Source organism: Melozone crissalis, unplaced genomic scaffold (assembly GCF_028551555.1).
Source record: "Melozone crissalis strain CALT ecotype California unplaced genomic scaffold, PUWL_Pcris_2 ptg000019l_1, whole genome shotgun sequence".
NCBI classification, from domain to species: Eukaryota; Metazoa; Chordata; class Aves; order Passeriformes; family Passerellidae; genus Melozone; species Melozone crissalis.
Window position 1 is genome coordinate 12,033,467 of NW_026535797.1, and position 25,005 is coordinate 12,058,471.

The 25,005-nt window shown below is 44.4% G+C and overlaps 1 protein-coding gene across 1 annotated transcript in view; it reads right to left on the reverse strand.

The window, feature by feature from the left end:
* CFAP58 (cilia and flagella associated protein 58) overlaps positions 1–5,917 on the reverse strand; it is a 57,963-nt gene extending 52,046 nt beyond the window's left edge. Inside the window, exons 1-2 of the mRNA XM_054277284.1 lie at positions 5,756–5,917; positions 3,923–4,204 (exon numbers count right to left, since the gene is read on the reverse strand). Of these exons, the coding sequence (XP_054133259.1) occupies positions 3,923–4,204; positions 5,756–5,917 (444 nt within the window). The remainder of the gene's footprint in view (positions 1–3,922; positions 4,205–5,755) is intronic.
* Positions 5,918–25,005: the final 19,088 nt, after the last annotated feature.

A 25,005-nucleotide genomic window follows, 5' to 3' on the forward strand; every position in this document is an offset into this window, starting at 1 on the left:
TTTCAACTCCTACTTGCATCATATGAAATTGGGGAAGGAAAAAACTACTTTAGAAACCATCTCCACAAGGAAGAAAAGAAAAACATTTAATTCATATCAAATTGTTTACAAAAATTCTTTATTGTAATTGACATCTCTGTTTGTTCCTAAAAAAAAAAAAAACCCTATTTAATGTTAAACTCGAAATTATGACACCTATGTTATGTTATATTGTTAATATACTTAAGGAAACCTTAAAAATCAAATCTATGTAATATTTAGCTGTTTACTGCCTAAATTAAAAATTCAAACTATAGAACTAGCAGAAGTAACAGGCTACCAGATTTTGCTGAATGATAACACAAAGTATAACATCTGTAGCCTCTTCAAAATGCAGAGGGAATACATTTCCATTTTATTTATTCAACTAGCTCAGCATATCCAAATTTGAGAAACCATCTGGAACATAAAGATCAGAAATTTTTGCTCTTCCTTTTTAGCCACACACACTAATAAAGAGGTAAACAATGAGCTTTCCTTGCTCAGAAATTCTGAAATTACAGTCAATTAAACTCACTACCTACAAACAGTATTTTCATTACTTAATAAATTACTTAGTTCAAAATTTAGCCTGAAAAATATGATTTTTCACTTATGTATCAAGCATTTTTAAACAGCTTTATATATAAAATCAACTTTTATGTCATACATTTTGAGTTCTAATCTCCATTCAATGCAGCAATGATCATACATAAAGCATCAAGCATTATCGAACAAATTATAAGTTTTTCATTCATTAATATCTCAGACAAAGAAGATAAATTCTGAAATTTAAATAAATGCATGTTGGGCTGAAATAATTGCACAAAGACACAGTGTACTTATTGACTAGCAGAAAAACATAAAATATAACTGCAAATAAACATGTTTCAGATTTGTCAACCAGTAAGAGGCAACCACCCTTTCTCTAGAAAAAATGCAAATTGAAAATAAGATTAAAGCTGATTACTTACATCAGAGCTTCCTGCTGGCTGATTAGACTGTGATTAAAATTGGTGAATTAAATCATTACGATTGGAGTTTTGCGGAATAGGACTAGGGAATAAAATCAATAAGCCTCTGAGAGTTTTTAGTGGCTTCAGAGTGTCTTTTGTTCTGATGAGTATTTGCAAAAGTGATCTCTTTTGTCAATAAGACCATTCAGATAAGCACTGATTTCAGGTTATCCTAAGCTGTGCTTTTTGAACTTTATCTTTGGCCTGTAAAAACTTGTATTGAATTTGTATTGATAATACCAATTTTTATCAATAAAGTAAGAAGACAGGGCTGATGGCCACCCTAATAAGCAAAATCTAAATAAGAATTTTCTACAGACTTCAGCATCAGCAAAACTGAGCTTCATTGTAGCTGCTCAGTTGTGTCTTCTGCTGTAAGAGTGGATCAATAGATCTGTTATTTTCAGAAGTAAAAAGGAGCAAAATTTTGATGATGGAAGTCTTCACAGAGGAAATATTCACATTATTATTCAGTGTGAAAGATTGCAGTGTGTCAGCAACACGGGGTGATTGCAGTACAAGATAGGCAGGTAATGCATGGCAGTCTGCTGCATAATTAAAGGGAGTACCCCGAATGTTTGCTGTTAGAATAATTCAAAAATCTCTGGAGAAGTACTGAACACTGGAACTTGTGAAGCAGAACTTATGAAGTGTGACTGCTTTACTTTGCTTTCATTAAATACCCCAAAAGATCACATCAGTCTCATTGCTCAGAAACTGAGAATTAATGAAACGTTTTCTTATTATATTGGATTGATACGCCTGGAAATTGAAAATTTGGCAATTTCAAGCAGGGCAGTACAAGCTCCTATAAATTCCTCTTCTAGAGTACTTCCAGTGCAGACTCATGGATCAGTGTCTCTAGCCATGAAAAATAGAATTGAATTTCCTTCATGATTAGCTTGGCCCTTTGCTCCTTTGATATTACTGTAAACAGCAGATTGTTGTGTCCTGTTTATTAAAACTACAAAACAGATCCTTTAACTGCCCCCTGACAGTTAGCAGCTATTGATTATCACTGACCCACCTCCTACCAGCCACTGATCTGTGTGCTTAACCCCTGCCCTAAATAAACTCTACTGATTACAAACAGGCTTCACATGGAGAAAAAATTTTCTTCTGCGAGTTTTATTTCTTACCCTAATGACCCATCAAGTCATCAAGATGTAGGACCTTAATTTGGAGCAACTATTCCATTTTTACAGCAACTGTTCCATTTTTACAAGAACAGCCCCATCAGGATTCTTTTATGGTTTATAAATAATTAAACTGTGGGACAGATTTTTTGTTTAATTTAGCACTGAAGAATTTCATCTTGGCTACTTTAGCACTTGAACTTCCTCCAACACTTAGCTTGGATACATGGGAAACAAATTGTTTGAATGTTAACAAAATTGTAGTGAAAAACTACAACTCTTCTAGAACTTTCCTTCAGAAGGAAGAACAATATGGAATATAAAGGGTTCACCAAGCAAAGCCTCAAACAAGACATGAATATTTTAAACAATATCCAAATAATTACTGAACCTTCAAGAGGACTAATTCTCATAACCGAACTGAAAAAGTATCAGCTATATACTTGACCCACAGCACACCACTAGAAATGAAATGTCACATGTTGTGCATTGCACATCATTTCCAGCAGGATCATATTGTCAAGCAGCTTTTTCACTAGAAAATCACTTAATGGGTTCAATAGTAGGCAGTATGCTTCAGTCATATCCTGCTTGAGCTTAAAATTAGCTGCTGAAATTGGAAAGGCTCTATTTTCCCAACATTTCCCCTCCTCAGTTTTATGACGTTACCGAGATGTCTCCTCATTTTGGGAATGTCTGGAAGGATCACTTCTCCTAGCAAAAAGGAAATTGTAAGGATCATCATGGCTCCTGATCTTCATCAACAAGGTTTCGCTTAGCAGCAGTGAAAATCAACAAGATTTTCCATGCTTTTCTTCCTCCTTGAAGAGGCTTTGGGCACAGGTTTGCAAGCTGCAGCCACAGGATGACAGTGCTGCTATTTATATTTACTCTGAATTTATTTTCTTCATAATTCTAAGGACAAGAAATTCCATTTCAAAGAACTTCTATTTCTGTAGTGCTCAAAAATCACTCTGGATTGCTACACTGACTTTATTTTACTGGAACAAAACACTTTATTGTAAGGCATGGAGGTTTCCCAAATAAGTGCTAAATTAAAGCCTATCTAGGTATCACAAAGCTAAGTTTTTAAACCATCTGAATGAAGAAGTTCCACATACAGTCTTATGATCACTTGGCAGCTTTAGGTTTCTGACAGTGAAAATTCACTGTAAGCCTAAAAACATCAACTGTTTTTAGGGAGCCAAGCACTTTGATTTGACAGAGTTTAAATCAACAATAACAAACAACACATCAGAGTAAATTGGTGAAATCACACTGAAATGCTATATAGGATTCCTTTTCAAAAGCACTGTGAAACATTTATTTATATAAGTTGTCACTTCCCTGGCCTAAAATCCTTACTTCAAAAAAAGTAGGCTTTTTTAATGTTCTGGCAATAGTTAACATCCAAGCAATCCTTCAAAAGTTATAATGAATCAAAAACAGTACATTAAGTTGAAAATGTGTCATTTTACAGAGGGAAAGCTTAAATAAAAACTATTAGTAAGTACTTGAAAGCTGACGGAGTTGGTTTAGTGCAAATAAACACAGAAATTGACTAAAACCTGTAAATATACCAGGCTGAGCAAACAAAGCAAAGCAGAGGTTAAACAACTGGAGATGCCACCTCCATGCTTAATCCTCCAGCTAGTTCTCTACATAAAATCAAGTGTTCTTTAAGGTGCTTTTCTTATTACCACATTTTTCATTAGAATTTCAGATCATACTTTATTCTATTCAAAACTTTACCGACTTCAATGATGATATAGTTTCCTCATCATCATGAGTGATTTTGGTGAGCACAGCTACTTTGGATGACTTCTCCACAAGCTCAGCATTCAGCTTCCTGCATTTCTCCATGAGATGATGTTCATTTTCACGAGACTTCTTCATAATAGCAAGAAGCTTCTCATATTCGACACGGAATTTTTCCAGAGCTTCATCCCTACTCAGTATACTGATGAATTCTTCGGAGTCTTTTTCCAGTGCTTCAAAGGCACTTTCTTCCACATATGGCTTGTCAGACTCTTCCTGAGTGAAATAATAAACAGGAAGAATTTAACATCTCACTTATGACCCCAGAACACAAAAAAGTAATATACTGAGTGTATAACAGCTACTAAAAAACCATGACAAAATTTTCTGTAATAACAGTTCTTTTGCTAGCACATAATATGCATCTTGTAGGCTATTTTTCAAACACATTTCTCCTAATTTTACTGAAATAACTTGTGCTTTACCAGCCAGAGTTCTTATAATTGAGTCCCACAACTGCTTTAAAGACAAGTCTATAAAATACCATAATTGTGATAGTGTTTGAATAATGCATCAACCACTGAGGAAACCCAGTATTTTAGCCCTAATTCTGCCCAGTTCTCTACCCTCTAAAGTCTGATTAGTTCATGATTTCTATCCAGATAGTGCCAGAGACATGCAGACAAGCATGTCTCAAAGCTCCACTGATGCCAACACAATCCAGTCCTCCCTCTGTGGGAAAAGCTGGTGTTAAACCTTCCACAGAAGACATTTTTCATCTAGCTCAGTTCTGATGCCAAATCCTTGCAAATGCACCTCTGAGGTGCTCTCACTAGGACAGGGAAGCAGCTCTCCTGTCAGCAGGAAGACCTCAAGGGCAACTTTAATGCTGCAGCCCATGCTCTGGCCGGCATCAAAGAACAGTCTGAGCTGTGAGCTCAAACTTAGTTCATCCCTCCTTCAAACCTGCTCTAGGACTCACGACTTTCTTCTCATATCATCCTCTCCAAAGCACAGAAGCACAAAATGGTTTGGGTTGGAAGGGGCCGTGAAGATCATCTCCTTCCAACTCCTTGCCATGGACCCTTCACTAGACCACGTTGCTCAGAGCTCCATCCAACCTGTCCTTGAACACTTCCAGGGATGGGCCATCTGCAACTTCTCTGGGCAACCTGTGCCAGTTTCTCGCCACTCTCACTGTAAAGAATTTTCTCCTAATATCTAATCTAAACGTACTCTCAGTTTGAATCTGCTCCCCTCTGTCCTGTCCTGTCCCCACTACGTGCTCTTGTGAAAAGTCCCTCTCCAGCTCACTTGTAGGCTCCCTTCAGTAGTTCAGTCTTGATCTTGTTCATGTTTGTGATTGTAAATAGAGTTAAAAGATGAGCAGTAATGAGGGGGAGGCAGGCCAGGAATTCTACCCACGATCTTATAGGTAGCAGCTACTCCTAAAATATAGGAGTTAGTACTGCCTGGGTACGCGCACATGACCTAACTGAGCTCTGCTCACACAGGTGACACATAAATGTGGTATATGGCTACAGATGATACACGGGTGATGTTGTTGGGCTTATCCTGAGGTGCAGCCCTCGTCCGTCCAGGGGACAGGCAGGGACGGGAGGGGCAGGTTACAGGTTACCTCAGCCATGCTGCCGTGGGGTGGAGGTGGCGGGCTCGGTGCAGAGAGTCGGTGTCGGTGTCAGTGTCAGTGCCGGTGCTGGGGCGGTGCCGGTGCCGGCGGCGGTGCCGGTGCCGCGGGCAGGGGCGGTGCCGGTGCCGATGCCGGGGCAGTGGCGGTGGCGGTGGCAGCCCGGGCCCGGGCGGTGCCGAAGCCGCCGCTCGCAGCCAAGGCCGCTGGCTGCGGTATCGTAGCAACGGCGGCGGCTGCGGGCGGGGCCGCGCTGGGCCCAGGGCACCGTCAGACACTGGCCCGGCGGCGGCCGCCTTCAGGGATGGGCCGGTCACCCCGCTGCCGGAGTGTGTGTCCATCTTGCTGCTGAAATTCGGCCGTCGGGGATTCTAACCAAGGACACCGAGGAATGTTTCCCCTCTGGCCGAAAGGGCTCCCGGAGCAGAGCGGCTGAGCGCGGCCGGCAGGGTGGGCCGGCTGGGTCACAGAATGGTTAGGGTTGGACACCTCTGGTGATCAGTCACAGAATTGTTAGGGTTGGACACCTCTGGTGATGAGTCACAGAATTGTTAGGGTTGGGCACCTCTGGTGATCACCCAGTCCAACCGCCCTGCCAAGGCAGGGACACCCAGACACAGGAGTGTCTCCAGGTGGGTTTTGAATGTTTCCACAGAGGGAGACCTCACGACGTCCCTGGGCAGCCTGTTCCAGTGCTTTGCCACCCTCTATGGAAAGAATTTCTTCCTCATGTTGAAGTGGAACGCCTCGTGGTTTTGTTTATGGCCATTGCTCCTCATCCTGTCGCTGGACACCGCTGAAAAGAGCCTGGCACCATCCTTTTGGCACCTGCCTTTGAGACATTTATATGCATTGCTGAGATCCCCTCTCGGTGTTCTCTCTTCTCTCAGACTGAACAGGCCCAGCTCCTGCAGTCTCTCATCATGCAAGAGATGCTCCAGACTCATCATCATCTTTGTGGCCTCCACTGGACCCTTTCCAGTAGCTCCTTGTCTTTCTTGTACCGAGTCCACCCAAGGCAGGGTCCTGTAGAAGGCAATAAACAGGGATTTGTGCAGTTTGGGGGAAAAAATCATAGAACCACAGAATACATTGGGTAGGAAGGGACCTTAAAGATCATCTCATTTCCATGCCCACTGCCATAGGCAAGGACACCTTTCCACTATCCCAGGTTTCTTGAGCTCCATCCAGCTTGGGCTGGAACACTTCCAGAGATGGGGCATCCACAACTTATCTGGGCAACCTGTTCCAGTGCCTCATGACCCTCACAGTAAAGAATTTCTTACTAAAATCTAATCTAAATCTACCTGCCTTCAGGTAAAGGCCATTTCCCCTTGTGCTGTCACTACATGCCAAATGGCATTTGGAGCCTGACTTCTGCCATATCATCGTACCTAACTATTCACAGTAGCCTGTCTGTGTATGTGGATGCTTAGGCACAATCCATGGTGCAGGAAAAGGAGAGGCAGGACAGCAGCTCAAGGATCAGCTGCTGCTGTTCTCTCCACTCCCAGCTAACCCCTGAAATGGTGGGGTTTATCTCTCTAAGCACACAAATTGTTCCATCTGATAGGGCTTTTTAGGGCAGGGAATGTACTGCACGATGTATACACTCCCTAGCAGCATGCATGTTGGTTACGACCTTAAAGTACCACTTGAAACAAATAATGATGACAGAAAACTTTCTCTCTTGCTGGTTTAATGAAGCCTGAATTGTAGCACTTCATTTTACTGATTACGTGGCAAAATAGGCAGTTTCAAATGGATGCTTTCAAATGATCTGATTTTACCATTAGAACTGGAGAATAATACACATTTTATAATGTATTCTTTTTATGTGTGACTTAATTTACAAAATACCCTATACACTGAAGCATTCAAACATTTCAATGCAGACTTCTAATAAAAAAAATCAATAAAGTTCCTTTTCTAAGTTTTGTACTCCCCTTTTTCCTCATTTTGTTTTGTACTGATGTTTCTTACATAATAAGATTACAAGGAAGATGATTATGATAAATTCCTTGATTCTAGGATTTCAGTTCTCAAGAGGACCAAACTTCTAGATCTTTAACACAAAACAATGCACATGTAATGAAATATCAAATTATACAATTATAATTTTGTGAGCAAAATACTGCTGGAAGAAAGGGACATGCTCAGAATTTAAAAAAATAATATTATATTATAAACAAAAAAGGCCCTCCAATTTACATCTCGAATATACAACTTTGATATTTTTATACTGTTTTTTATGTTTTTAAAAACAAAACATGAGTGGAAGGGAAATGGTCACCTTTGGGCTTCAGGTTCATGCTTGTGCTTGAAGGAAACAGTATAAATGTGTTTAAAAATTATACCCATGTATTAAGACATTTCCATGAGCATCCTGGTCTGGTTGAAAAGGTCCCTGTTCACTGCATGAACTAGAAGACCTTTAAAGGCCCCTCCCAACCCAAACTATTCTATGATTCTACTCTTATGTTTTTCAAACCCCTCATGATCTGTGTCCTCTGAGACTGTGTAAGTGTGACTGTATACACTGGTCTTCATGACAACTTCCATTTGAGCTAAATTCACCCAAATTCTGCAAGTTCACCCTCATGGCAGCTGCATCTCTAACTGCAGTGAAGAGATAGTGGGGTGAATGTTAGGAGACCATGGTAACTCATGCAAAAGCCCATTTTATTTTAAAGCCTTAAAACATCACAACCAGGACACAAATCAGTGTGACTGTGAAGACCCAAATATTCACATTTAATTAATTCTGCAATAAATTATATTGACAACAAGAGAATGCCTCAACAGCTTCATAAACCAGGAGCTGTGCTGACACTCAAAAGGACACCTGAGTTTCTGAACTTAGCAAGAATTTACTTTCACTCGGGACCAGCCACTTAAAATTTTCTGTGCTTGAGATTCATCAGTGAAGTGTAAATAACCACATCTGCCCTCCTGCAATGCTGCTGTGACTGTCATGGCTATAAATGATGCACTCATATAATAGAGAGAACCTCTGGACAAGGTGGAGGTCTTCAAGTGGGATCATTTTTTAACTCTCCCTTTTAAGATGAGCACATGTCCCCCTCTGCAAAAGTCTTTCTGCTAATAAAAGCAAAAATCTCCAATAGACACAGAAGAAAAAAAATACCATAAATAAAAACAAATAAATCTCCATTAATAGCAAGGACAAGCCAGACCTAGAAAGTTTCAGTTCATTGAAAAAATTGCTATTTATTTCCCTGAATGTCTTTGTTGAAGATGCACATGTACTTTATGGTAAATAAGAAGAATCACTTGTCTCACCAGCTGCATAAAAGAGTTTTGCATCAGTAGAGTGTGTTGATGTGCATGAAGAAAGGGTTACTAGAGAAAAAATGTTTGCTCACTGATTTATTCGAGGTCACAACACTTGTGCAGTTAATTTAAGACATGTTTTAAACTGCAGTAGCATGAAAATGATAAGCCATTACTTCCTGACTGTAAGAATTTATGGGCTGCTGCAGAGATATAAATAATAAAGTAAAATCTCATCATAAGATGACCCAGGAGTATGTAAGCCATTTGAGGCAGGGACCATGACAGTCTTCTGGAAAGTGTGAAAGGAGCCTTGTGAGGAGAGGATGAGGTGCTGAAGGAAAGCACGGGGGCTGGGGTGGTTCCTCCAGCCCCGCAGCTGTTGGGAGGCAGCAGCACCGCACCATGGCCGTGCCCCCTGAGCTGATCCCAGACCCCAAACACGGCTACAAACATCCCAAAATACCCGGGATGGAACGTGGGGTGAACACGTGTCCCTGCATGAGGCTCTGCTTCTCAATTCGGTTTTGCTCCGTTTACTCAGATAACATCATCAATGGGAAATTGCCACTAAGGAAAGCAAAATTTATCTACCTAATATTACATTATTGTTTGACGTTGATTACAAATATGTTACATAAATATTACTTAATACAACTGCAAGTCTTGTAATTTGCCCAGCAGGATGGAAATCCAGCAGAGCCTCATGGCCCCAAAGAGCAGAGATGCTTCAGGCACTGTCAGTGGGCTGACATCCTGGGACATACCCTGCAAACCAGATTGCCTTCTCAGAGTTTCATCAGTCTTGCAGTATTAAAAGGAACAAAAGTAACTGAAATGCTCCTTACTGAAAAGGCTCCTTTTGCTCCAGTGACAAGGAAATGCTATATAGTCCTCAATTACTTAATTATCTAACTGATGTTTTTACTATATTCTTTTTTAATGTCCTTTCCACCTGTTATTTTCAGACTTAATGATAGTTTTATAACAAGAACGGTTGTTCAGTTTGAATTGGATTGAGACTTTCTACTTTGTTCATAAAGATGATGCAATAGATCTCAAATAACAGTAACCTTTGATCATGTTTGGCACTAGAGTTGAGCTAATGATCTCAAGAGAAGAAACATTACCATTTTCATAAGAAGTTAAATCATAGCAATGCTTCAATTAATAGAAACATCCAAATAAAGACCTTGGTTAGTTCTGAGAAGATAAAGCTGACAAGTGATCTGTGTATAATGTACAATTACATGTTCTACCTAAAAAATAAAATAGATGAGAAAAAAATTAATTCAATAATCCTGAAACTAAGTTGAACTTGCTATTCCCCAGTATGGTTTGAAACTGCAGAACAGTTTTCCATCCCAGTTTTCCTCCCAGTTCTGAAACTGGGATTACTATGGCATGTTAGAAAATTCCTCTCTTCTACCCTCCTCCAAACTAAACACAGGGATTCTCCAAGACTGCTGGAGGAAAGCAATGCTCTGCAGATCCCCATCACTATCACTGCCCACTGTGGGCTCCTACCATCACCAGTGTTATGGTTTATGCTATGAGTCTGGCCTTCAGCTTTAGAGAGTGAAATGGGGGAACTTTTCTTCCTATATATATGTGAAGGAATAGTCTGATAGAAGTAACCCCTCCCATCCTGTTGCCCAGCATCATTAATCACTGGAGAGGCTATAAAGGAAAGCCTACAAGGCTTTTAAATACACTTGGTCCTGGAGAGCTCTTAGTTTCTTCAATCAATGATTTGCATTACCTGCTTACCAGTTCTGACCCATGGCTATCTTCCCAATCAGGAACATTTGGGTTTATTTAAAAATGAGTTTCAAATATGTAAGGAGTCATCATGAGCTCATTAGCTTTCCAACAGCCCTTTGGTTCCAGCAGCAGAATCCAGGCCCTAATATCATATTCCTGTTCCACTCACATTTTATTCTCCAGCCTTTTAATTCTCAGCCACCAAGCCTTTCCCTAGATGAAAAGTCTGTCAGGCATCTTTCACTATTTGACACCTGACTCCTCTGGAAGGAAGAGGCTATTAGAAAAAATCTTAATACCCAGAGAAGGGTGGAGAAATCACAGAGATTTAAGATGTTTATAAGGTCAGCTGTACAGAGTAGATGAGGGCACCACATGGTGAGCTGCAAGGAGGTGATCCCATCTCCCTGCATGTCCTTGCATGATAGGCAGGAGGTGTGAAATGCCCATGGGTGGGAGTCCCCCACTCCCTTCTCCCTTGACCTGCTCCTGCTATGCCTGCTAAAGCACCGTCCTGCTGCAGTCTCCTTCAGGCTTACACAAGGGTGGGCCCCAGCAAGGCCTGACAAGTGCAAGATTATCACTCCTGCTTCTCTCTGTGAAGTGTTAATGTAATATCAAAGTTGTCTCCAGAATTTTTTGATTTTTTTATTTACTGTTTCTAATAGTTTAAGTAACTATTGATGGTTTTGTAATGAATTAGAAATACCAGTGGAAAGACTAAATTCTCAATCATCTAACATATCTGAAAGCAGCTGGGAAAGGTACCTAAAATTTGAGTCTCAGACCAAATCCTGCTATTGTCCTGCACCTGCTGATGGGATCTAACTATTTTAGAAATAGTATTATTATATCTAATTTCTGCTGCAGCAGCAGCCATGTCACAGAGCCACAGTTAAGTCCCAGTGTGTGAAGAACTGTGGTACTGTTACTCCACTGCTTGCAGCTTCAGGTCCTGCCCAGCATGTGAGTAAGGTTAGCGGAGCTTGGCTCATTATCAAATAAATTACTACCTTTAGCAAGATAATGATCTCAAGCCTTCTGCAGTGCAGCAATACTCAAACAATGAATCATGTCCTAGAGTTGTCACTTGCTTCTAGCTTTCCCTCTTTCAGACTGCTGAACTGTATCAAAAGCCCCCTAACACAAATCAAATGAATGTGTCTTGGTTTGAGTTTTCCATTTATGTGTATTGAATTGTTATAATAATTTTATACCATCTTAGGTGGCACAGAAAGTAGATCCTGAATCTAGGATGGTGGGTATGTAATATAATCTGCTAAGATGTGAGTCTTCCTGTGAAAAATGTTCAGGTCTTTTCCCTGTATCCCAGAGAAATTTTGCAGATACATATAAATTATAGCCACTGTAACCTACAGTGATTTGTATTGTCCAATGTGTCTATCTATACAGATGCACATTCAGAATCAGTAATTTCCTCCTTATTGGGCTTTATGTGGGTGATATTCAATAGACGTTTTCCTCTGGGTGAGGTGATGAATAGCTGTGATCCAGGCAAAGGAGCAGCTTTCTCTCCTCCTGCTGCTCTGAAGTTCCCAGGGGAAATAAACAATGCATCAGACAGGCTGGGTCCTGCAGCAGGGAAGCAGGGAGATTCCAGTACTGCTCTTGCTAGAGATATTTCCATAGATTAGGGCATATGAGGAAGGAATGTACTAATAACACCCAGGTTGCTAATAAAACTGAATAAACTTGATTTGGACACTGAGGAAATAATGCCTGTATACACAATTAGAATCACAAACCCTTGGAACAACATTAAAACTGTTACTTAATTCAACAAGCATTTCAGGAAATACTAAGAACAGGATGACTTAACAGTCCCAGTTATCACTCATGAGCTAGCCAGCTTCAGAACAAATCTGTCCCACCACATTTGCCTGGTTCCTTTATAACAGCACAAAGTCTTAGTGCAACATAAAACACAGACTGTCACCCACCACCGCACATGTCCACCATCTGAGCTTAAAAAAAAATCAAAGCAGTGGTGGTGGAGAACATGCAACATGCCAGAGCAGTAGTAATATAAACCAGTTGTTGCAATGCTGTGGAAGGAGGAGGGGTACGATGTAGTTCCCTAAGTCACATAGATGCTACTATGCTCGTGCCCTTAAGCTTCCTGTGAAATGGACAGTTGTTGAGAAAAATATTTTTGTGAGAAATACAAGAGGATGGCCATTAACTCTAGAATGAGGGTAGTATTTGAAAACACTTTCAAAAATCCTTTACTGTGGCCCCCATCATTAGCTAACACTTGCTATGCCTCAGTTCCCTCATCCCTACTAGGACCGAGCCTGTCAGAATTCAAAAAGCGTTCGGACAAACTGTCAGGAGCATGGTGGAGTTGTCATGTGCACGGCCAGGAGTTGACCCTGTGGGTCCCCTCCAACTCAGGGTACACAATGATTGATTCTAGAGAAACTAAGAAGTACCGCTTCTGGGCCACTTCTGGGGAAAGATGTTAGCAGCTCCACAGCTTTTTACTTCTGCCAGCTTGGAGCACGAAAATGGGTCAGCAGTTCCAAGATCTACTCCTTTGCTTTGATAAGAACAGCACACAGGGTTCCGCGTTTCAACTGCTTTCCTGACTTTCAGGCGCGACCACCAGGAGGTCAGAACACATCCGAGAAGCAAGATGAGCGCATTTCCTCTCCGTCCGCCGTGCCCTCGGTCCAGCACCATCTGGGACGCTAATGGGGGAGCCGAGGGGCAGATCGGACAGCGGGCTGCCGCCCGCCGGGGCACGGCTGGGCTCCTAGGGCTGGCGGGGCTGGCTTGAAGGAGGAGAGAAGCAGCGAACCAGAGAGCGGCGGCAGCGCGGGCGGGGCGGGCTCTGCCCCAGCCGCGCGGAGCCCGAGCCGGAGCCGGAGCCGCGCCGACAGCGCCGGAGCGCCCGGAGCGGGGCCGCCGACCCGGCCCGGCCCGGCCCGGCCCGGTGAGTCTGTGCGGGAACCCGGTGGTGCGGGGGATGCGGATCGGGACGGAGCGGCCGTGCGGGCTGCCCGCGGCGGGTCGCGTTGGTGTGGCTGTCCCCGGTTCTCCTGACGGGGCAACTTTTGTTTTGTGCATGCTCTCCGTCTCGGTCGTACCGGGGCACCGGCAGGGTCGGGCCCCTGGTTGGGGGCTCTGCGCCCACCAAAGTTCTGCAGAGCTTTGGGCGTCCCTCTCCCTGCAGCCCAGGCGGGGGCCGGACGCGGCGGGAGAGCGGCCGCAGCCCCTCGGGGACTCGGCGGGACCGAGCCGAGTGAGCAGAGACCTCTCGGCCATCGCCCTTTGCTGGTGACACAGCCCGTGCTGTCCTGGGGCCAGCGCTGACCTCGGACATGTACAGTCCGTGCAAAATGCATCACTGAACCTCGCTGCGTGTTCGGTGTTACACGACATGGGTTTAAAACTTCTTTCTTCTGAGATACACAACATCTCACCAAAGACCACAGAGAGAAGGAGTGAAGCTTTCAGTGGAGCTGGAGGAATACTTTCAGTAAAGCTGCTCTTCATGTGTGCAGGCATGTTTCTGAAGGTGGCCAGCAGATATTTGTAGCTCAAAGCAGAGTGAGCCAGGACTGTGATAGTGGCAGTCAATGGGCTGTAAAACTGGTGTGCAGAACACGAGCCTTACTGCCCTTTGCGTCTTCAGCTTGGCAGGCTCCCACCGAAGCGGTTCTCTTGGGAACTGCCATGCTAAAATCCTTCAGGAAAATAGGACATGTTGCTGTTGGCATCTTTACGTGGTCAGGCAAGATGAGCAGTGTCTCTGAGTGAACATTACAATTCATATGTTTTTAATGAAGGCTGCAGGCCTCACCCATACCCTGTTTGTGTCCTTCAGGCACAAGGGTTTGCCATGAGCTGCCAGGCAAGGACTTCAGCCACCATGGAACCAGCACTTGGACAGGAGAGCCACTGTAGTACAGCATATTGTGTTGTGTGAGGTTTTTTAGTTTCATTTGGTGATGATGGTAATGCTCTTCTGCAGCTCTGACTAAAGTGATTCTGGCCACCTTCATAGCCATCTGCTTTTAAAGTCAGATTCTCCTTAGTATAAGTGAAAGGGGTTCTCTCAGTCCTCAAACAAAAGTAGAGCATACAAATTAGGAATAAAAGCTTCAAGCCTTCTCTTCAACTTTGTTTTCAGCACAATAGATGCTTCATGCTGCTCTCACATGGGAACTGCACATATTGAGTGTGATTGCCACAGATGTGGAGAAAGGTGAATTGATTTCCCAAATTCAGAGAAGAGTATGAGTACTGGGGCCAGTCCTAAGGGTTTCTTTGTTCCCAGCTGTAGATGACACTATTTTTTGCTTGCATGACTTGTGTGTACAGGACTCAGTGATCTATCTGTGTCCACAGCAGTGGCATCTGCAAGGAAGTGTTCTGTGCACACCAGAGGTACTGAACTTGTTTATCAAGAGCTCAGGTGGTGGCCCCTCACCTGTCTTTCTCTTTTTGTTGCTTGGAGTATTACTATATACTAAGAACACCATTTTTTCCCCTTTTTTTTTTCTTTTTTTTTTTTTTAAACAATTCTTTTTCCCCCTCAAGTGAGACTAAATGGCCCTGGTCAGTGACTGAGGAATTTGGTTTTCCTGAATAATTGTTTTGGGCCAGCTGATGGCTGGGGCAGCCAAAAGCTGCATGTCCTGCTCCTGTTTTGTATTTTTGTTGGTGCTATCCATGGCAATAAGGGCTCCTGTGTGTCTCTGCATGACGTCTCAGAGGGATGCCAATGCTTGTGATTCTTCTTGCATGGCAATGACTAACATGGGAAAGGAACCTGATCCACAGAAACCTAACACCAGTGTTTCACAAACTGATCTCACTAATTTCTGAGTTTGTTTTTTAAGTAAAATGGTATGGTTTTCCAAAGGACAATTTTAGTCTGACTTTTACAACTGTCTACCTGTTGACTGTGGTTTCAGTATCTTGGGCTTGCCTGCAAATAAATTAACACAGAATATGAATTCCATGAAGAGCCCACATGAGTCTCCCTGCTGTCCTGTGCTGTTCTGTCCTGCTCACTCTGCTTTGCAGAATTGCAATTGCAATCCATAGCAATGGTGCAATGGAAAAGGAAGCTGAAAAAAGTTTCTGGCTTGTTCCTTTAGATCCTCTTTAAAATGGACTGTTGGGTGGGCCAGCTTTTTCTCTCCCAAGTGTTATTCCAATCCATTTATACTGGGGAAAAAGCAGGTTTGCTGCCAGGCAGCATATTTTCCATCAGCACTTGTAATTGTTGGGTGGCAGAGAGAGGTAGAGACTCTGGTTTCCACGCTGGAGGGAGAGAACGTGGCCAGGGTGTGCATGGGCAGCACTGTCATGTGCCCAACCATGAATTCCAGGTTTTGCAGGGATGTGGGCTCAGCTGTGTAAGCAAACCCTTCTGCCTGCTCACTCCTTGGGGCGGGCAGGGAGGCAGGTGGCCAACCTTCAAGCAGCTTGAGGGATGGAGAGCTGGCCTGGGGTGTAGCTGCAGCAGAACTCTGTTTTTAGCTTGTTTATTCTTACACACACACACGTGGGCTATGCAAAGCTGGCTGAGCCAACCTTGACCAGCAGCAAAACAAACAGGTTTTACTGCCGTGACCTGAAGGCCACATCAGCTGCTGAGCTTCGCTGGAGCAGGGACACCTTTCATTTCTGTCAAGGAGAGGAGGCTCTCATATAGGGCTGGCTCAAAACAAATATTGTGCTGGGCTGCTCAGACTTCCTCATGGAAGCAGTGATAAGAAGGCTTATGCAAGAAAAGGAGGTGATTTGAGGTAGCCAGCATGGCTTGACTGAGGGCAAATCATGCCTTACCAATCTGGTGACCTTCTATGATGGAGTGACTGCAATGTTTGTCAAGAGAAAACAAAATATCTGGACTTCTGTAAGACTTTTGACGTGATTCCACATGGTATCCTCATCTCCAAATTGGGCTGCATCCAAAATAGCATGGCCATCAGGTCAGGGAGGGGATTCTGCCCCTCTACTCCACTCTGCTGAGACTGCACACAGTGCTGCATCCATCTCTGGGGTTCTCAGCACAGGAAGGACATGGAACTCTTGGAGCAAGTACAAAGGATGATCCCAGTGCTGCAGCATCTCTCCTATCAAAATAGGCTGACAGAGTTGTACAGCCTGGCGGTTCTGGGGAGACATCATTTTGGCCTTCCAGACCTTGACTAATCCATAAGGCTTAGTCAAGGTCTCTCCAACATCTACAAAGTTGAGGGAGACCCTAACTTAAAATCTCTCTTTTGAGATTTAAAAATTATCTTAACAAGTGAATTGTATGTCCCATAGAAGCAGTTCCTGCCCAGCATTTAATAGCTCCTTTCCTCCCAGCAGACACACCTGCTCTACCTCACTGGCCCTGAGCCGCCATGAGACCAGACATTGCAGGCCCTGAGGGTTTATAAATATCCGCTGGGATATTACAGTGCAGATCCAGACCTTTGGGGCTTGGGATGTCTTTCTCCTGTGCTGCTGCTGGTGGTGTTGTGGCACACCGGTTGAGCAGAGGCACCAGCAGCCCTGCAAGATGGGAGGGCTGGGCAGAGCCCATTTGCCCAATTTGGCCTCACAGTAGAAGATGGAAACAGAGAAGTGAAACTGTGCACACTGTCTGGTCAAAGCAGGTACGTGGGAGGAACTGAAGGAGTTCAAGAGAGCAAGGATGTGTCAAGCTAATGCCCTTAAAATGGGCTTCAGGCTCAGCTCAGCCCACACTGATCGTTTCATCAGGCTTTGGACAAGGACAGTGGGAAAGTTTGAAGTGGTGGTAGCTGGAAACGAGGGAGGTGCCTCATTCCTCCTCCCCAGCCCATTTGTGTGCAGCTGGGGAAGAAAAATGTCTCTGTTGTCTGCCTGCAACCAGCTTGTTTGGTCTTCTCCTCCTCCTGGTTGTTTCCTGTTGCATATAAAATTTCTTCACTTCTCTATCCTAAAATATTGTAGTTTATCTTTTGCGGTTCTGTGTTTCACATCTTCCTGTGCTCTTACCCTTGCTTCCTGCCTCTTCTGTTTTCTGTTTCTCCATTAGCTCTGTAACCCCAACTCCCCGAGCAAGTATTTCTACCTTTCAAGCTGCTTACAGAAGCTAGATGCCTTTTCTAGACAAACCAATCCCAGACAAAACTGTCCCAGCCCTTGCACTTATGCAGCTGCTCATCTGACCCTAATCCATTTTAAAAGGAGAGTGCTGGTGGGTGAGGATGGAGTCAGAGGAGGGAAGTCCTTGCTTGCCGACACCCATGGGAGAAGCAGCATTTTAACTCTTTCCTGATCACTTCAAACTGATTATTCCTGCTCTCTTGAGCTTTTATGATCATTTTATTAGGTAAGGGGGTGAGTTAATCTCTCTTTTAATCAATCCATGATTTAGATAACGGCATCATGTACCCATCGTCTGCCTGCACTTCCTCATTCATTCTCTGTGCTTTGCAGACTTACTGGCTTTGCTTCAGTGAGGGTGACTGAACTGAGTCTTCTCTGCATCACGGTGATTGTAGTAATGTGAAGTTTAATGAGCACCTGCAAAGCTGTGTAGCAGGTAAGTGCTCCAGGGGTCATTCTTCCTCTCAGATTTGATGTGATTTAAAAAAGCTTCTTGATGGGCTCTCACTAGGAGATCTTGAGCCTTGCAGCAGAAATGCTGAAAGGAAATTGGTGTGGCTCATAATTTAGAAATGTTCCCAGCAGTGAGGTACAGACAGCTTCTTGCAAAGCTGAAGTAGCAGTGTTGTGAAGGTTTAATTTGGAAATGGCTTCAGTGTGGAAGATCGGTGTTAACAGCCTCCTCCTTTTGAACTTTCAATATAAAATTGGTCCTATCTGACTGCTTGGTACAGTTGAGATCTAGTCAGAGAGTGATGGCAGAGGGGAACAAAAGGGTCCAAAGCTTTGCTGACATCAGTTACTGATCAATTTTCTGCTGCAGAGGAGAACTTGCCAGAAGTACCTTACCCAGACTGGGAAAGTACTGGAATTCCCCTCTTCTGAGTGTTAGAGGGAGAGCAGATGCCTGGAAGTGCCTGGACAACTTCAGATGATCAAGGGTGACAGCAGAGGCAAAGGGAAACAGTGCTTTCACAAGCCAGTGACATGTGGAGTTTTCATGTTTGTATGAAAACCCCTAAAAACACAGAAAGGAGAACTGGGTGAAAGCAAGATGTCTGGCAGGGCTGTCCTGTGTGTGGCAGGAGGCTCTACGGGCAGCAGTGGTGGGAGGGCAGGAGCTGGAGCTGATGACAGAGGGGGCTGCCAGAGCAGCACTCCTGGCTGCCACAATGTCCTGCTGCAGCTCTCAGTACCTGTTAGCTCATGCACTCCACGTGATTTTTTTTTTTCCCTTACTTATTCTGGATCTGTGTTGGGTGGTGTCTGTCCCCTTTTTCTCATCACAGAGTTCAAACAGCTGCTCTGCTCTAGCAAAGCTCAGCTCAGAGAGTTCCCTGGCATGCTCCTCCAGCCAGCCCCGATCAAAGCTGTGAGAGCTGGCCCACTGCCATTCTCCTGTGTGTAAATGAAGTTCTTTCTCTTTTTCCTTTCCATGCACCATGTTTCATTATTATCCCTCCTCCAGAGGCAGGTTTTTCTGGCTGATCTAGCACGTTATTTGTATCTGCAATATTTGCCTCAAGGCAGAGATGCTTTTTCAGCAGGTATATGGAAAACATCTGATGCATCCCACTGCCATGTATGTGGCTCAGAAAAACCAAGCATGGTGTTGGCAAGGATGAGGACCATTGCAGCCAGCTGTTGCAGACTTTAAGCCCTGCTAGCTAGGCACAGTCTCCAGCTCATTGGGTTATTCTGGTTGCCTGGCAAAGGAAAACTGTTACTGTTCCTTCACTTTTGAAACCAGGGGAAGAGCACGTAGAGAAGGTTCTTGTGCCTGGGCAGGAAAAGGGACATGAGTTATAAGGTGTCAGCTGAGCCACCTGTGTGGTTCAGCTCATCTTTCCCTGGGTTGCCTCTGGGGATGGTGGGTGCTTTCAGTTGAAAACATAGAATTTGTGGTAAGACCCAGAAAAACCAATGAAAATCAGCTTGAGAGTGCCTTGCTTTCAGCTCTTCCAAGCTGCAGAGAGTTTGGTAGTGAGCACCTGATGAGGAATGGGAGCAAATGGTTCCCACGCTGTTTGCAGGGAGGTAGAGAAGCTCCCTGAGACAAGATACCACCTGCCTGTGCCAGGATCCCAGCAGGAATCCAAACAGCTTGCTTGGGAGAAAGCACATGCAGTGATAAGGAGACTTTCCTGCAGGTAGGGGCAGCTAAGCAGTAGTCTAGACTGCCTTAGGAGGCAGAGATTTGCTGGAAGGTTTTCAGAACAAAGTAAACAGAGACTTGCCAGAAATCATTGAGGCACAGAGTAAGCCATGCGTGTAGGCAGAGGGAATAAACTCTATTGCTTTTTCAGACCTCTTTTTCCTTTTATTTTTTAAGCTCCTGTAGAGTGGCAGAGCTAAGGAGATGTTCTCAAGCTTAAAATGTCACACTTGATATTCACACTGTAATGCTTCTCAGAGGGGCTTGGTGTTCTGTATCTGCACCCAGAATGCTTCAATCCTAATCTGTTTCCTCCTGGATGTTCAGGTGCCTTTCTGCCACTGGTTTCAGAGGAGAGTTTTATTTCTAAAGCCCTCTGGGAATTTAGCAACCAAATACTATTGGCAATGTGAGGGAAAATACTTAAAGTTTCAGCAGCACACAGACACTTCTGCACTGCAGATTGCAACTCATTCATGGTAATTAAAACTTGCCCTTATCTTCCAGCCTTGCAGGGGCAAGAATAGAAGGGATGTTTTTATTTTGGGTAGCTGGAATCCATCAGTTGACCCTCCCCTCCTGTAACACACAATGACACAAATTATCTGGCACAGTAGGTGACTGAAGGACAGAGCTCTAGTGTGGTCCCACCTAGTGAGCTACTTTCCTCAGCTCCCACCTAGCTATGCTCAGCCTAAGAATCATGGCCATGCTGTTCTGCAGCCAAAATCAAAAGATGGTCTGAAGGTGCTTGGATTATGTTTATCCCACCTTCCTGTTGACTCATAGCTGCATTGTGCTTTTGGAAGAGGTGCAGGGCTGTGATCTCACGCTCTGACAGAGTTACAGCAGAAATGTTGACTGAAAGGGATGTGTTTGTGTGCTAAGGCATCACAACACATGCTCCCAGCTCAGCCTTGTGTTTGCCGCTAGTCCTGGATGCTTTGGGTCTGCCATGTGGAGCTGGAGGCTGTGCTCCTTGCTGAGCTGCTTGCCTGCTCAGCACAGGGGGTTTGTGCCTGTGAGCAGGGGCCCCAGCCATGACTCACAGCTCCCATTACGTTGTAACTCAGCCTTTAAGTGAGAGGCTGTCCCTTGGCTTTCAAACAAAGCCTTCCTTTGTTGTGCTTAGGTTATAAAGAAAGCAACCGTATGTGCTCACCCCACACATCCCAAATGAAAACCACGTGGCTTCACAATCTTAATATGTGTGTGTTTGATATTTCTGCTGCAGCACGGCAAGTTACATCGCTCCTTTCCCCTTGAGTCTTTTTAGAGATTTTCTTCCCAGCATTCAGTTTACAAATTCTTCAGCAAAACAAAGAGCTTAGAGATGTTTCCTTTTCTTGGTAAGAAGAGGGGACTGAGCAGAGAGCACATGAAAATTATTAAATATGAGTGCATGTGGCAATAGGCTGTCTCTGAGTCATTCCCTCGGGTGAAAATGGCTCTGGGTTGGTGGCCACGGGTGCTGAAAGAATGAGCTTCATGGAAATATTGTAGGGAAGTGGGGCAGTTTGTTTTTTTGTATGACTTTGCTTTCTTCTGCTGCTTTTTATTTATTCAAACTCATTTTGAAGAGCAGGATTAGCCAGTAGTACTCTGCAGCCAACATATTTTTGTGCATGCGTCTGCCTTGGCAGTTTTTAGGTTTATGGCAAGTGAGCCAAGACTGGGATTTCTGCTTCCCAAAGCATTTGTGTTGTTTCTCCTGATCTTTTCTAGAGTCATTAGGTAATGAAGTAAGAGGGTTTGATTCTTACTCAGAGGCTGCGTGCAATGCACAGTGTCTCTGCTTAGATCAGGGAGTCATCTTGGTGAGGGGCAAGGAAATGGGGCAATGCAGTAAAAGTGCTCTTGTTCTCCCTTCCTTCCACACCCTCTACCCATCCCTGCAGGGGCTTTCACAGTCGGTTGGGTTGTGTTTTGTTTTTTAGTTTATTTAAAGAACTATATTGTGTTTAAAAAAAAAAAAAGCTGGAATTTCAGGCAACAGAATAAAGCATTGCTTTTGATTTCTGTGGTGACGTTTTGGCAACAATAGCCAGCTTTTAAATACAGTTCTTTCCCTATTGTTTGAATACAAACAGCAGTGACTAGTTAGCAAAACAATGGTCCAATATCGCACAAACCTTCAATCCCATCCAGTGGTTTTGGGTCCTGCTTAAGCAGATACTTGGGCCTGCAGGTTTCCTGAGCTATGAGTGTGGCTTTGTCACTGAGTCAAGACTGATGGAGTAGAAGATCTCAGATCAGCCAAATTCCCAACCCAAGATGAAAATTTCTTTTTGCTGTGTTTTTGTTCAGTGTCTCAGTGTGGAAGTGTCTGGTGACTGCTGTGCTTTCCACTGTCTGTAATATGTAAGTGCTCATTGTTCATGGCTGAAATGGGACTTGATAGTTTCACATGTAAAATGTAATCACTCTGCAAGTCATGTCTGAGCCCTGCCAACATCCACATGTGCTCTTCTGAGATGTGGTGTGATGTTGTATCCCTGCTGGGAAATCAACTTTCTAATAATGCTTCCACCAATTATTTTAATACCAAAGCATTTATTCCAGTGGGTGCACGATTAAGTTGAATGTACAAGGATGCATATTCTTACCACAGGATGAGGAGAGCCAGGGTAACCACTGCCTGATTTAACAACACTGGTGTGGAGTTTTCCCACCTTGCTGAGAATTAAGTGGGGGAAAGGAGGGCAGATTTAAACAAACATCTTGTCAATTGATCTCTTTCTCCACTCAGCACCTCTCTCTGAGGTGACTGCCAGGTGGGACCCATGAGCCATGGCTGCCTCACGTGCAAGGAGCTGTGGTGTGGCTGAGGGGGTGACAGCCAGAGCAGGGCCCAGCATGAGCACCAGGGGGAGGCCAGAGAGGATCTGTGCATTCTCAGTGCTCCATCCATTGTGGTTGACACTCTCAGGCTTTTGGTGGAGCAGCAGGGGTGTTTGTCCATCTGTGCTGATGAAGGATTGGGCAAGGGAATGACCAACTATTGCCCAGGCTCCCATCATGTTGGGGTGGAGGAGGAGGGTGCTGGTAAGGGTGGTAAGCTAAGGGGTTTTTTCTTTGCCTGTGTCTTTTCTCCTCTTAAAAAAAAGAACCCAATACCAACAAAACCCACAAAAGCTTGGTTTACTCCAGTTGTTTTCCTCACTGTTAACAGACAAAACCAAAGAGAATTTATTTGGCTTAAAAACACAAGCTGTTCCTGTCCTACTACAACAGCTCCCTATGTGGGTGGGAGTCACATAACATACACACTTCCTACCTTTGCCCTCCTGCCTCTCCTGCAGCCCACACTATGTTCCAATTTGTAAAACCCCTTCTTGCTATAGCAGAGGGAACCCAAGGCACTCCACAGACTGCATGTCCTGCTAGCTAACGAGGGCTGAGCTGGCTTGCATAGTCAAAAAGCAATAAAAACACATTCAAGCAATGAGCAGGATGCTGAGTAACACATTCCTCATGCTGTTGGCTGTCTCCTGGTCTCCATGGGCACCCTCTCTCGGGTCCAGCCTTGCAAGGAGTAAACAGTGAGTGCTTTGGGGACATGAGGTGTCTCTGTGTTACTCATTACTTATTAAAGTTGCCTTTAATGGTGGCTACTGGCTCCTGGGGCAGGAAGAGGATCATGTTTTGATTAGTGTTTTGATTAGTGGCATGATACCTGTATGCACTGAGAAACAATGATTTAGAAATGGGCCCAGTAAATCCCCACTTGATGATAAAACTGAAAATGTGACACATGCCACATCTCTTTGGGTTTTGGAAAACAGCCCTAGAAGGCAAATAGCTCCCTTTGAGCCAGGAAAAATACTTTGTACTGTCTATGGTTTGGGGTAAGGGGGACCGTGGATTTTATGGCAACAGCTTGTAAATGCACCTGTTTACAGTGAGAGCTGAGGCAGGACAGGAGTGCCTCTGAACATCCTGAGTGCTACTGCAAAAAGAAAACAAAGAATCCGTCCTACCTGTACCCACAGTGGGCACTAGAATGTTACGGGGTTCAAACTGCAGCAAGGGAGACTTAGCAAGGCCTGAGAAAAAGCTTCCTGGTGGCAAAGGGAGTACATGACAGGACAGGAGAGAGACTAACTGTCTTTCCCAGGACAAGTCAAGCTCTTCTCTGCTCGGAGAGAAGCTGACAAAGTCTCTCATTTGGACCTGGGGCCGCCCAGCAATATCTGCTTCCAGAGCACTCTCAGTGCCCCTCACGTGCTTATTCTCCCTGAATCCTCCTGCCCGTGGGAAGGGAGGGCTATCTAGTCCTGTACACAGGATGAGCATCAGCATTTCCTTGGAAATACCTGATCTGGTGACCCCCAGGAGGAAAATACTGTTTCCAGAAGTGCACAGCAGACCTGTTGGGCAGGATGTCCGAGGCGGGCTGCGCGACTGACCCCGTTGGCACTGCAGCAGGCCCGGGACAGGATGTCCACAGATATTACAAAAGGCTCATGTTCTCAGTCAAACAGCAGAACAATAGCTGTCAGGCAAGTGGCCTTGTCCAACTGCTGTGCTGTGGCCAAGCAGCTGATCTGGGGTGTGGCTTCCAGGCATGGTTTGGAAGGCAGTTGCTCTGCCGTACCTGACTGCCATAGTTCTGTGCAGGCCAGTTGGCTTGTTCTGGTTTTAAATGTGGTTGTTACCAGTCTCAACATCCAGGCCCCTGCACCTCATGTATTGGTGCATTTGGTCCTTCCCCTCTTGAGGCTTTTGGCTTTGGCTCTCCCCACAGAGCCAAAGACAGATCCCAGTCCCACCTGTCTGTGCTGAACCAGCTGTGATGGTGCTGGCAGTTGGAATTTGGTACTTTGTCTGTAGCACTAATTGAATGCTGAAAAACAAGTCAGAACGTGAGTTAGAGCTGCTGTGGCTGGCACTGTTCTGTCCCAGTGGAGATCTCATCCCACTGATGTCCTGTACACAGCTTAATTCATAGGGGCTGAAAGAACAGCACAAGCTGGTGCTGCTCAGGCTCTGAATTGGATTTTTATCCCTTATTTTCCTGTCTGGGCTGTGTGTGCTGCAGCTGACCGTGCTCAGGAGATGGGAGAGCAAGAACCTGTCCTGGTGCACTGTGTT